The sequence below is a fragment of the Bos mutus genome, chromosome 20 (genome assembly GCF_027580195.1).
Source record: "Bos mutus isolate GX-2022 chromosome 20, NWIPB_WYAK_1.1, whole genome shotgun sequence".
Taxonomy (NCBI): Eukaryota; Metazoa; Chordata; class Mammalia; order Artiodactyla; family Bovidae; genus Bos; species Bos mutus.
The window spans coordinates 28,100,762-28,113,512 of record NC_091636.1 but is presented as its reverse complement, the minus strand read 5'-3'; the positions used below and the strand labels follow the sequence as shown (position 1 = coordinate 28,113,512).

Genomic DNA, 12,751 nt, shown 5'->3' with positions numbered 1-12,751 from the left:
GGGCAGGGCTATGCTCAGTTCAGTTTAGTTCAGTTGCTCAGTCATGTCCAACTCTGCGACCCCATGGACTGTAGCCTGCCAGGCTCTTCTGTCCATGGGATTCTCCAGGCAAGCATACTGGCTGGAGTGGGTTGCCATTTCCTCTCCAAACTGACGTCCTTAGCAATTACCAAAGGACAAAGAATCTACCTGCAATGTGGCAAACCTGGGTTCGATCTCTGGGTTGGGAAAATCCCCTGGAGTAGGAAATGGCAACCCACTCTAGTATTCTTGCCTGGAGAATCCCCATGGATAGAGAAGCCTGGCGGGCTGCAGTCCATGGGGTTGCGAAGAGTCAGATACAACTGAACGACTAAGCGCAAAGGACCAGATGACACTGCCCTGTGTGGCAGGCCTTGGCCAACGGGAAACAGGAGAAGTTAGGAAACTGCATTACTCTTCCTCCCTCCCTTTGATGGGCTGCACGAGGGGCAGCTCCTCCCTGTATATCTTCTGGAGATGTCCCAGACTCTTAAGTGAACACACTTGCTGGGAGACTCCTGTGATTTTTCACAGCTCGTCATCAAGTCTGGCCACCATGATCACATATTGTTTTTCCTTGTCTCACCTCTCAAATAAAGTAACAACACTTTCACCTTTGCTGGAGGTTCTACTTTCTAGAGGACCCAAGTTAAGGATTTATGTGTACTATAATTTCTAGGATAACCACTAAAAGGATGAAAATAAAGTATACAATTTCCAAACTAGTTTAGGAAAACACAGAATGGTGGAAAACAAGCAATCCAAAAGAAAAAAAAAAGGCAAAAAAAGAAGAGAAAAATGAAGACAGAATAACTGAAGCAAATAGCACGAAGTAGGAGGGTAGATTTAAACCAAAATATATCAGTAGGCATATTAAATATAAAGGGATTGAATGCTTCAGTTAAAAGATAAAAGATTGTCAGGCATAATAAAAAAGAATATGAAGCAAAATGTATGCATTCTAAAGTATTTAAAATAAGTCTAATTTTCATTATTAATTTTAAGTCTCAAGGAGTTTTCTAATCAAACAATAGAACTCAGAAAGACATACTGCTCACAAAGGTCTCTAATGTTGAATAGTTTCCTTCATTTTTATAGTATATTGTGGTGTTCCACGAGGGAAATTAAGGCCAGAGCTAACAGTGTTATCATTTTTATTACTATAATCTTAAACAAGCTTAGGATTTTCTCTATAATTTTCAGACTGGAAATTCCTCCTTAAGCCTAACTAAAATATTCACCTTAACTATGTCAATCATACTAATAAAACCCAAAAGAGATAAAGAGATAAGAGATAAAACTGGCCCAAAAGGCACTCAATATCCCTTTTATAGATACTATAGAGTAGTGTGGGTGTGTGTCTAATGTATTTCCAAGTAACTGTTCAAGAGGTGCCTACTCATACCCTTTCTTTTAATTCAAGTAGAGGGAGATACGATACTCTGATTATGTTAAAGGCATCTCTTTCAAGCCACTGATACCTCTTGTGGACAGAGCAGAAGGAAGGAAGCTGGCAGTTACCTGGTTACCTACAGCTGAAATCTGTTTGCTAGTAAAGAACCATTTGGGTCTAGGCAGAGAGTATGACTCTTGGGAGAAAGATCTGTACTTATGTCTAATTATGTCTATTAGTAAGTGTGTGCACACATGTGCTATTAAAAATGCATATTTCTTCTAATAGCCTATAAGAGAAAAAAATCTGAAAAATAATATATATATATATGTATGTATAACTGGAAAAAAAAAAAAAAGCATATTCCTGGGCTCCCCCCAAGACTTACTGAATAGACTCTTCAGGATGGGATTACACTGTATTTACTGATAATGTTCTTCACTAAGACTTATTATTTATAAAATCATGAATATCATAATGAAACTCAGTCTAGAGTGACCAAAGTTTGTAAATGTAAAATAAACTTACTTTGCTATGGAAATTTGATTCACTCTCAAAAGGGTACACCCTAAAAAGAGTTCTGCCTTTCTGCCTACAACAGTACACCTTCACTGAACCTGACCTCATCATACATTCGCACCTACATTCTTCTGATGACCCAGAGTAGGAAAGTTGAGGAGGATTAAGTTAAACAGTCCTTGGGTATGAACCTTAGTGAGGCTAACCTGAACTATAAGGTAAATCAGATAACAAACCACCAAAATGCTGGTATTCAATAGACTCCATTAAGTGAAAACTTAACCAATCGTTATAGAGGACGCTGTAAAGCAACAGGCTCCTGAAACCAGATTTTCCTTTGAAACTGTTTGTGTTTTTTTAACTGGAGTTTCTACTAAAGAATCATTTTATTTACAGTTGCAAATTTCTTTTTAATACATTCAATGTGTATTGCACGCTGGAATCAAATACCTGAAGGAACTGGAATCTTATGAATACATCCAGGACAACAATGAAGAGAGTCATGAACAAAAACATCACAGTCCACACAGAACACATTCTGGCACACACTGCAAACATAGACCTGCAATAAAAAGAAGAAAACCTGAATTTAAAAAGTAGTTTCCAAAAGTACAGCATAGCTAGAAGACGTGCCAGTTGCTTTGCTCTTTCATGTACTTATCACTTTTTCCCCACTCACCTACCTGCTTTATTAGTTCCAATGTACTATATATTCTCAAATCTATGGAAATTCTTTCTTTCCAAAAAATTATTCCTTAGAAATGAGGGAATAATTTTGTTTCTGAGTCCTTAAAGTCCCTTGAATTATAGGATACTCTCGATTATTTCATTTTAAGTAATTATTTGGGGAAGACACATGAGCTTGAAATTAGTGCTAGCTTTGAATACTTCGATAGGTTACTGGAGTGATTCAATTAAAAGAGAAGCACAAAAGTTTTAACAGAAATTTGTTATACCTAGGGAACTATAAAAGTTATATTCCTCTTTTAATTAAACCACTAAATAATAAGGCAAAAGACAAATATATATATATATATAAATTATTTTATTTTTTATTCTTATTGTCATATAATAAATAATAAAATAAAATAATAAGAAGAAAAAAGAATAATAATATTCTATCAGTATTATATATATAAATACTAGTGCCTTGGGGTGAAATTTCCAGGGCAACATCATACACAGATTAAAAAATCATCAAATCTCAAACAGCACAGAAATAATGATGCTATATTCTGAAAAACTATCAAATGAGTCAAACAGTGATTCTAGTGAAGATGTAGCTAATGATGTCAAAGAGGCATGTAAAGCTTCATAAAATTGTTTTTTTAACTGGTTTTCTTTCAGCCATGCCTCACAGCTTATGGGAATCTCAGTTCCCTGACCAGGAACTGAAGATGGGCCACGGCAATGAGAGCACTGATTACCAACCACCAGACCACAAGAGAATTCCAAATAAAATTGTTTTATGAAATGCTGAGAGTAAAATAAAACAAGCAATCCTTTCTACTAGTATTTTATATAGTTTATAAAGTATACTTTTAAATATGGACATGTAACTAAAACTAAACAGTGATCTATCTTATTTGCAACTTTACATAAGTTGCTATGTTCAAATTGGCACCCGTTAACATTTTAAAAAATATTTTCTCAGCTCCTCAATGGGGAGAATATCCTTAAGATCTGAGGCCACCATAAATGGTAACTTCAAAATAAGTTATGAGAGCCTAAAGTAAAATAAAGTAAAAAGTAAAAAATGAGACCCTAAAGTTAAAAAAAGAAAAAAAACTTTTAGTACTTTCAAACTAAATGCAGTTTAGCTTCCAAACTGAAGACAAAGTAAAACAACTGTTTCTAATAGCTCCCATTTAATCTCCACCTACTGCTATACTTCTGAGGAATAACCTGATTTGAGCTTGGTCTTCAACAATCTATTGAAAACTTATAATACCATTTCCTCAATATTTATTGTACAATACTTAATATTCACAAAGCACATGAACTTACATGTTGGTCTTTCAATTCACCCTGACAGGCATAACAAAACCTGAAAAATAAAGTTTAAGAATCATTTTGTTAAGAATTTACTCATTAAAATAGCTCAGGAAAATCTCAATAACAAGAATTCTCTAATTAGTAAGTACAGTTGGCCCTTGAACAACAGGCAGTTTAGGGCTGTCAACCCCCAAGGTTAAAAATCTGAGTGTAACTTTACAGTTGGCTCTCTGGCCCTCTGACCCTCCATAGCTGCAGTTTCACATTAGAGGATCCAACCAGCTATGGAACATGTAGTACTGTAGTATGTATTTACAGAAAAAAATGCATGTAAGTGGACCCTTGCATTTCAAATCCATGTTGTTCAAGGGTCAACTGTAATTATCTTTAGGCATGATTTTTAGGAGAAATAATTAAGAATACCAGTAATTTAAGAAAATTCCACACTATAACCTAAGGTTATCTGATAGCTTAAAATTTTCCTCAAACTAATTTTATTTACATCAAGGTTAAATATGAGTATGCTTTCTTAACTATGATTCTAGAGAAAACAATTTTCATGACTATTTTTCAACTTTCCCAAAGACAGCAGACAGCTAAAATAAGTCCAAATGAACAGAGAGGGGTTAATTTATGGCAAAAATGGATGCCTAAGGGCTTAATTTTCAAGGAATGGTTTAAAGAATTAAAAGTTCTCCAAACTTAATATAAAAAAGAGCAGTTCCCTCCCTACCCACCCACCACCCCCTCCCTTAATTTACAGAGCAAATCCTTTCAAAAATTTTAACTGTTTGACAGTTACCTATGCTCACAGCTCTTGGTCTTTTCATAGGCATTGGCCATGAACTTTCCACTATTGAAGATGAGATTTTAATTCTCTTTCAACCATCTTGAACCAATACAATACAGTACACACATAACAAATCCCATTCTCAATTCTTTCTATGTAGCTACATCATTCCAGATGAAACAATATTAAATATTTAGTTTATCATCACTGTATTCAGCTGAGCCACGCCATGCAACTTTTCCTCTCTGTAAAATACATTTTTTCCTGGAGTTAATAACTATGTTATTCATAAGTTTAGTTGTCTAATTACCACTAACTCAGCCCCAACCGTTCCTGAGAAGCCTAAATACCCTAATGTTATGTTCAGCTACATCAAGAATTCTATAGTTTTCATCTTCTGGTGACATCTCTCCTGGAGCATTCTGACGTTTTCCAAACTGGACTGACTATTCTCTGTATCTGACAAATAAGTGTCATTCTGGGACTTCATCTTACAAGTTTGCTTTAGCCACTTTTAATTAGATAAATATTCCTATTCTCTTTCATTCATTCTCATTCTCAGTTCCTTTGAGTCATCTCTTCCACAGCTTCCCAAGCAAGTCTCTTTTTGAGACCTTACAAATCTGAAAATACCTTTATTCTACCTGTATATATATATATATTTTGGCCGAACCATGCAGCATGTAGGAACTTAGTTCCCTGACCAGAGATTGAACCCATGCTCCCTGCACTGGAAGCGTGGAGTGCTAACCACTGGACTGCCAAGGAAGTCTCTAGTCTACCTACATTAAACAGTAGCTTGGCTGGGTATACAATTTAGTTGGCAATAATTTTCACTCCAAATTTTGAAGGAAATTGCTCCATGTCAGCATCCAGTGCTGTTCACGAGATGTCAAATGATGTTTTTTTTTTTTTGCTGCACCACACAGCATGTGGGATCTTAGTTCCCTGCTGCTGCTGCTACTGCTAAGTCGCTTCAGTCATGTCCGACCCTGTGTGACCCCATAGACGGCAGCCCACCAGGCTCCTCCGTCCCTGCTTCCCCCGTTCTTGCTCTCCAGGCAAGAACACTGGAGTGGGTTGCCATTTCCTTCTCCAATGCGTGAAAGTGAAGTCGCTTAGTCGTGTTCGACCTTCAGCAACCTCATGGACTGCAGCCTTCCAGGTTCCTCTGTCCATGGGATTTTGCAGGCAAGAGTTTTGGAGTGGGGTGCCATTGCCTGACCAGAGATCAATCCTGTACCCCACTCAGTGGAAGCGTGGAGTCTTAACTGCAAGACCATCAGTGAAGTCCCAGAAGCCAAACAATTTTAATTCCAGGTCATGTGACCCCATTCTCCCTCTATAGAAATGTTTAGGGCTAATGTTCTGCTGCAGCGTACTCTGAAATTTCACAGTGATACATGTTAGTGCAAGTCTGTTTGCCTTCAATATGTCAAGCACTTGACAGTTCCTTTCAATCCAGAAAATTCTCTCCTTCAATAGTAGAAATTATCCTTGAATATTTCTTTCCCATCTTATATCTTTTCTTTATTTCTTATATTATTTTGATTTTAGGCTCCTTGGATAAATCTTCCAGTTTTATACGACAGAAATCAACAAATGCTACAAGTCAGGGCCTTTTTTTTCTTTTTGGAGAGCTGATTTACCAACACACCACCACTCCAGCTACATGTAGCTGGGGTCAGGGAAATAGGTTTCTGGAGATCCAGGTCTGTTCAATCATTTCAGTCATAAACAAGGCATTCTACATCTCATTTTCTGTAGTAGCAATAATCTTGCCCAAGTGAATGACACTCTTTTATGTAGTGTTAATAACAACATATTTGGATATAACTTTACCACTTGAAACAGGTATAAATTAATCAAAACTCATATACCTTTCTCCATTATGTTCTTCTAGGGGAATTTCTTGAAAAGCATCCAAAGGAAATAAATGATGGTAAGACCGTGCTAAGTGGGGAGCAGACACCAAAGTAAGACCTAACATACAAAGCAGAAAGACATATTTAGTAACCCAAACCTCACAAAGATGATGGCTGAAATGTCAGATGATATAACTTAGGCTAAATATTTTCAAGTTTGTTTTTTCCTAGGATTGCAGTTATTCATTTCTTAGTTTATCAGTGGCCATAAAAGGAGAGTCCAAGATGGAGTCTTAGCTCTGTCACTAAGTACGTGATCTCTCTTGGCCCATGTGCTTACTTGTAAATGAAATAAAATTCTACAACTCTATTATTTTAATTCTTCATTCTCCTCATATGTATTTATTTCATGAAGAGAAGCAAAAACGTCAACTAGACCTACTGCACTGTCTTTAAAGAACATAGTTTTTCTGGAAAGAGAACCAGGAAACATCCATAATGCCATGTTTATTCTTAAAAATGAAGTACTAGGCACACAATGAAAAAAACAGCCTATGTCTCTTTTAACAGATCAAATCCAGAAAGATAAGCAGAGCTTAATATTTATATTTAATAGCAATATAGGTAAGACGTTATCCAAGATTAATTTACTAGAAAATGAACAGTTGGTTTCTTACCACAGATTTTACACTCGACAGGAAGCTCACAGTACTTTGCCCGACACTGGGGGCAGAAATAGCCTCCCAATGTAAGTCCTGGCTCAGTGTTGCTATCCAGATGCCTGTTGGCGGGCGGGGGGAGGAAATATTACTTTTTAAAAAGTGATATACAAAGATGTGAGCAGTTAAAGCAAAAGAAGGGATGCCACTGTAACTTTAAAACCTTTAAGTTGTTTCATAGCTCACTTATGCTCTGTTCACATTTGTCTTTTTTTTCCTCTGTTTTGTTTTGAATAGCTTCTATTAATGTCTTTGAATTCACTTCTCTTCTTTAATCACTAATCTGCCATTAATCTTTGTGGCTCAGCTGGTAAAGAATCTGCCTGAAATGCAGGAGCCCTGAGTTCGATCACTGGGCTGGAAAGATCCCCTGGAGAAGGGAAAGGCTACCCACTCCAGTATTCTGGCCTGGAGAATTTCATGGACTGTATAGTCCATGGGGTCTCAAAGAGTCCTGAGCAACTTCCACTTCCCTTCACTTCACTGCCATTAATCTTAATCTAGTATATTTTTCTCCTAAGACACTGTATTGTTCATCTCTAGAAATGTGATTGGGGTCTTTATTCTATCCTCCCTATCTCTTATCAAATTCATGTACTCTTTAATTTTCCCGAGCACACAGAATACATTTACAATAATTTTAACACCTTACCTATTAATTCTATCAACTGTGTTATTTCTGATATGTTTCCATTCTATGATTTTTCTTCTTGCTATGGGTCATACCTTCATACTTCTTTGCATGACTGGTAAACTTTTTAAAAAACTTTTTATTTTATATCATAGTTGATTGACAATGTTGTGATAGATTCAACTGGACAGCCAAGAGACTCAGCCATACATATATACATATCCATTTTCCCCTAAACTCCCCTCCCATCCAGGCTGCCATGTGACACTAGGCAGACTTCCCTATGCTATATACAGTAGGTCCTCGTAGGTTATCCATTTTAAATACAGCAGTGCGTACCCGTTGATCTCAAACTTCCTATCTCTTCTCCCCATCCTTCCCCCTGGCAACCATGAGTTCATTCTCTGTCTATAATGCATGACTGGTAATTTTTGATTGGCAGCCAGATACTGTGAATTTTGCTCTGCTTTTGGTGATGGATTTTTTTTTGTATTGATTTAAATATGTTGTGTTTCTTTTTCCAAAATACACTTAAGCAAATAGTTTGATGCCAAAACTTGCTTTTAAGTTTGCTGGCTGTCCAGAACAGCTGCTAGTCTAGGGTAAATTTGGTTTCATTACTGTGGACTCCATTCAATGCCTGTGACATTAAGAGGCCTTTCCACACTGACTGGTGGGAATGAGCCGTTCCCTGCCCACGTGAGCTCTAGGGACTGTTCTGCTGCTCCACTCTGTGCTTCTTTCTCTGGCCTCCAGGAGTGTCCTGATAGGAACGTACACATCAACACTCAGCTAATGATTCAAGGTGGTTGATATTTCTCCCAGAAATGTTGATTCCAGCTTGTGCTTCAACCAATCCAGCATTTCGCATGATGTACTCTGCATATAAGTTAAATAAGCAGGATGACAATATACAGCCTTGACATACTCCTTTTTCAATTTTGAACCAATCCACTGTTTCATGTCTGGTTCTAACTGTTGCTTCTTGACCTGTATACAGATTTCTCAGGAGGCAGGTCAGGTGATCTGGTCTTCCCATCTCTTTATGAATTTTCCACAGTTTGTTAGATGATCGGTAGCATATGACACACTTTTCTCTACCCTGCTGTTTTAGCCAGTAATATTACAGGAGTATATATAGTTCTCTCTCCTTTTTACAGCTACATAATAAGTAATTGTCTACAAAAGTCATTATATTTCAAGCCTATCTTTTTTAATTCATAACTTACAGGAAGGAATTAACAATGTAAAAACATCATAAACAGTTTTAAGGTTTTTACTTACGCCATGCTGAAAGAGGGTTTTGCATCTTGGTCAGACAGAGAGGCAATGGTATGCTGAGGAAATCCTTTATGGAAGAAAATACATTACTTTTTCTCCCCCAAGGAAATAGAAAAAAGTAATAGAAACCTAAAAATGTTCCTACCAGAAAGCTCACAAAGTTGTCCAAAAGTTCTCTTTCCTGTCTTTTGTACATTTATTAGAGCATGGTCAAACTGACAGCAATTTCCAGTTGGAAGAAAAATTAATAGTGGAGTAAAACGGGGGAAGTGGAGGACCATATGTCCATACATATAGTCTCAGATTCTAAAGTTTCATCTGCATATTTTCTAACTTAACAACACTTAATACATAACACATACTACATTTTAAAAGGAAAACACAATTCTTAAATACTTTCTGACACAACAGAGGAGTGCATTACATAGTTTACTTTCACTTTATATAAGAACATACTTCTGTTTAAAATTTTGGAATGTCCAAACCTATGTAGTTTATTTTTCATATATATTTTTATTTAATTTAATTAAATAATACAAAATAAACACTTACCCATACGAATAAGTGAGCATTCAGAATTTGAGCTAGCAGGAGGAGGACTAACATGATGTGTTAACAATTCTTTGTAATGGCTTTCATCTAAAATAACATGGTACGTGCCTAGCAAGACAAGAATAAAAGAAAAGAAACATGAGCTTTCCAGACATAAGAATGATCTGTAATTTCTATATAATTCTGTAAATGTTTTACCATCTAAAAACGTTCATTTTCAAAATAAATGCTTATGTTAAATTACTATTTTTCAAAATATTTATTTAAATAACATCTCTAAACTGACTTCACTGACAATAACTGTAATTTTCAATTTAATTAAAGCCAATTAACAAGATTTTCACTAAGTATTACACATAGTAAAATTTCTAGCTTTCCAGTAGTTATAATGGTTCCTCTAAACACTGGCATAACTACTAAAAATTTCTTGCATTTTGAGATGATAGGTTATAGAACTGGTGATATATTTAATATGACTACCCACATTTTGGACTTTGGGACACACACTAATTTAAATTTAGCAGCTTAAAAAAAACAATAAAAGTATTTTAACTAATAAATTGTTCCTTTTTACATAGTGATTATGAGTGAATACTGAAGATTCTAGATATATACCACCAGTTTCACGAGCAAGTGCAGTGCATACTCGAACCTCTGCAGACAATCCAATAATAGACACTCTGATTTTAGCCGCCTTTAGACTCTTCATAAAATCCAAGTAAATGGAGAGTTTTGAGGGAAGAAAAAAAAGAACAATTAATATGCTTGATAAATAGAATGTTCTAAAAACTAGTAATAAACTCTGAGAATTCTAGTAATAAATTTAGAGAACTCTAAATAATTCTCTTTAGAGCTGTAACTGGTTTTGATTATGAAGAAATTATTGGTTCTACCTTGATTAAATCATAGATGTTAGAGGGATCACAGGTTGTGAGGCTGCTAAAGATGATTAGGACTTCTCTACTTGTATGTCCGGGCATGTGTCTAAAAAAAGGAAAAAAAAAAAACACTCCAATTAAGTATAATAAATTACATTAATTAAAAAGAACTTAAGACTAGTACAGATACAAAAAAGTACACATGGTTTACAAACAGACTACAGAACAACCCCGTCTGTTTCAACATTACAAAGGAATGAACTGTGAGTATACTCTAAAAACCTTAACACCAGTTTTTCTAAAATTAGCTACACACAAAAATAATTCACTTATTCATTCAATAAATATTTACTGAATACTCTTTCAAGTTCTAAGGATAAAGTGATAAGATCAACGAGGTTCCTGACATCATGCAGCTTACATTCTAACAGGTTGGTTTCATACAAACTCTAAGGTGTACACTGGAAAGTATGACAATACCATATGAATCAACATTAAGGTACATATATGTGGCCTGGAAATAGTAACATACTTCTTTTTTAAAGACTATAATTTAACCTCATGGTGATTGTCATAATACTCATGAACATTAATGACTGTGTACCATTTAGGTGGCACATAGATAAAGAATTCACCTGCCAAGCAGGAGATTCAAGAGACACAGGTTTGATCCTGGGTTGAGAAGATCTCTGGAGCAGGAGATAACAACCCTCTCCGTATTCTTGCCTAGACTATTCCATGGATAGAGGAGCCTGGTGAGCTACAGCTCACAGAGTTGCAAAGAGTTGGACATGACTGAGCACCACCACCACCATTTAATTAAATGATAGCTTACAGGATTTTAAGATATGATGAACTGTTCTCCTTTAAACTAAATAGAGGTATCTATGCTTTCTGGTGCAATGTTATCAATTATTTATACCTTTCCTGCTTTAATTTTCATTGTTAGGCTCAGTTTTCACTGTGGATATTGCTATTGTATCTACCTTCATTGTGTGTGTTACCTCCTCAACTACTTCACAACTAAAAAAAAAGTCTATTATTTAAAGGTATAAAAATTTGATTCAGGATAGACTATCTAAGGATAAAATATATAAGCTTTAACTCTATTGAATACTTTCTTTGGGGTTTTAGCTATATTCTACATAGTTAAAACTGCTAGAAAAGTGGTATTATTAATTTACAGATGTATTACAAAATAAGTTAACAAAAACCAGTATACAACAAACTCAGTTATTATACCATATTAACTTCCACATATAATCAGTTTTCAATAAAAAATTTTTTCATTATTTCTTCTCCACTAGTAATATTGCTACAGCTTTAATTATATTTTTCCAAAATCTTTAAGGATATACCTCAGCAACTAAAATGTAAAATCAAAATTATTAACCAACATCATACTATACACTATAAATAACGTTACATATTTCTCTTAATAACAATTTCATTATAGTTAGGTTTACGGAGATGCATATTAACATTATCATTTCAACTTAACTCATTCAAAAAATGTTGAAATAAATTATAAACAGTAAGTGTAAAACACTAACTTTAGAGTCTGCATGGCCATGCTTAAGGAGTTATAAAGAGATGGTTCTCCATGGCAAGTCATATCTACAGCTTTCTTCAAAGATGTTATATGTTTCCGTGGGTTTCCTAAAATATAAATGGAAAATATCTTTTAATAAAAATGTATATATACACTATGGAAATTTACCTTTCTCGCAAATTTACACATTTATGTAAAATTATGTTAAACAGAATCCCTTTGATTTACAGTTTAGCAAGATGCACTTTTAACTAGAAACGTTATAAAGTCTCACTCATATTGAAAAACTCAAATACAAATAATCTTTTTGTCTATTAGCAACCATTTTAATAATATTAATCTAGAATGTAAAACTTTTTACTCTTCATATTTCCTATTTCATCATTTTTAATACTAACATATGTTCACATTTAACATCTCTGAAATCACGATGTGTCTTCCACTGCCTGCTCCTGTGCATGCTATTGCTACGTTGCTGGTCCAACCGCAACACGTGCACTGCTTGTGCTGTTCATATTAATTTCTATTTAAAGTGTTTTTTTTTTTAAGTTTATA

The 12,751-nt window shown here is 35.1% G+C and overlaps 1 protein-coding gene across 8 annotated transcripts in view; it reads right to left on the bottom strand.

Moving 5' to 3' along the window:
* The window catches only part of LOC102285488 (general transcription factor IIH subunit 2), an 85,336-nt gene that overhangs the window by 56,363 nt on the left and 16,222 nt on the right, over window positions 1–12,751 (bottom strand). For 7 of the 8 annotated variants that reach the window (XM_070357567.1, XM_070357561.1, XM_070357566.1 and 4 more), the window contains 9 exons: window positions 12,198–12,303; window positions 10,660–10,750; window positions 10,382–10,469; window positions 9,767–9,874; window positions 9,218–9,281; window positions 7,261–7,364; window positions 6,599–6,701; window positions 3,941–3,980; window positions 2,384–2,495 (listed from right to left, as the gene is read on the bottom strand). In XM_070357567.1, coding sequence (XP_070213668.1) covers window positions 2,384–2,495; window positions 3,941–3,980; window positions 6,599–6,701; window positions 7,261–7,364; window positions 9,218–9,281; window positions 9,767–9,874; window positions 10,382–10,469; window positions 10,660–10,750; window positions 12,198–12,303 — 816 coding nt within the window. Of the gene's footprint in view, window positions 1–2,383; window positions 2,496–3,940; window positions 3,981–6,598; window positions 6,702–7,260; window positions 7,365–9,217; window positions 9,282–9,766; window positions 9,875–10,381; window positions 10,470–10,659; window positions 10,751–12,197; window positions 12,304–12,751 lie in introns of those variants that run through there. The other variant, XM_070357560.1, reaches the window with a different exon arrangement.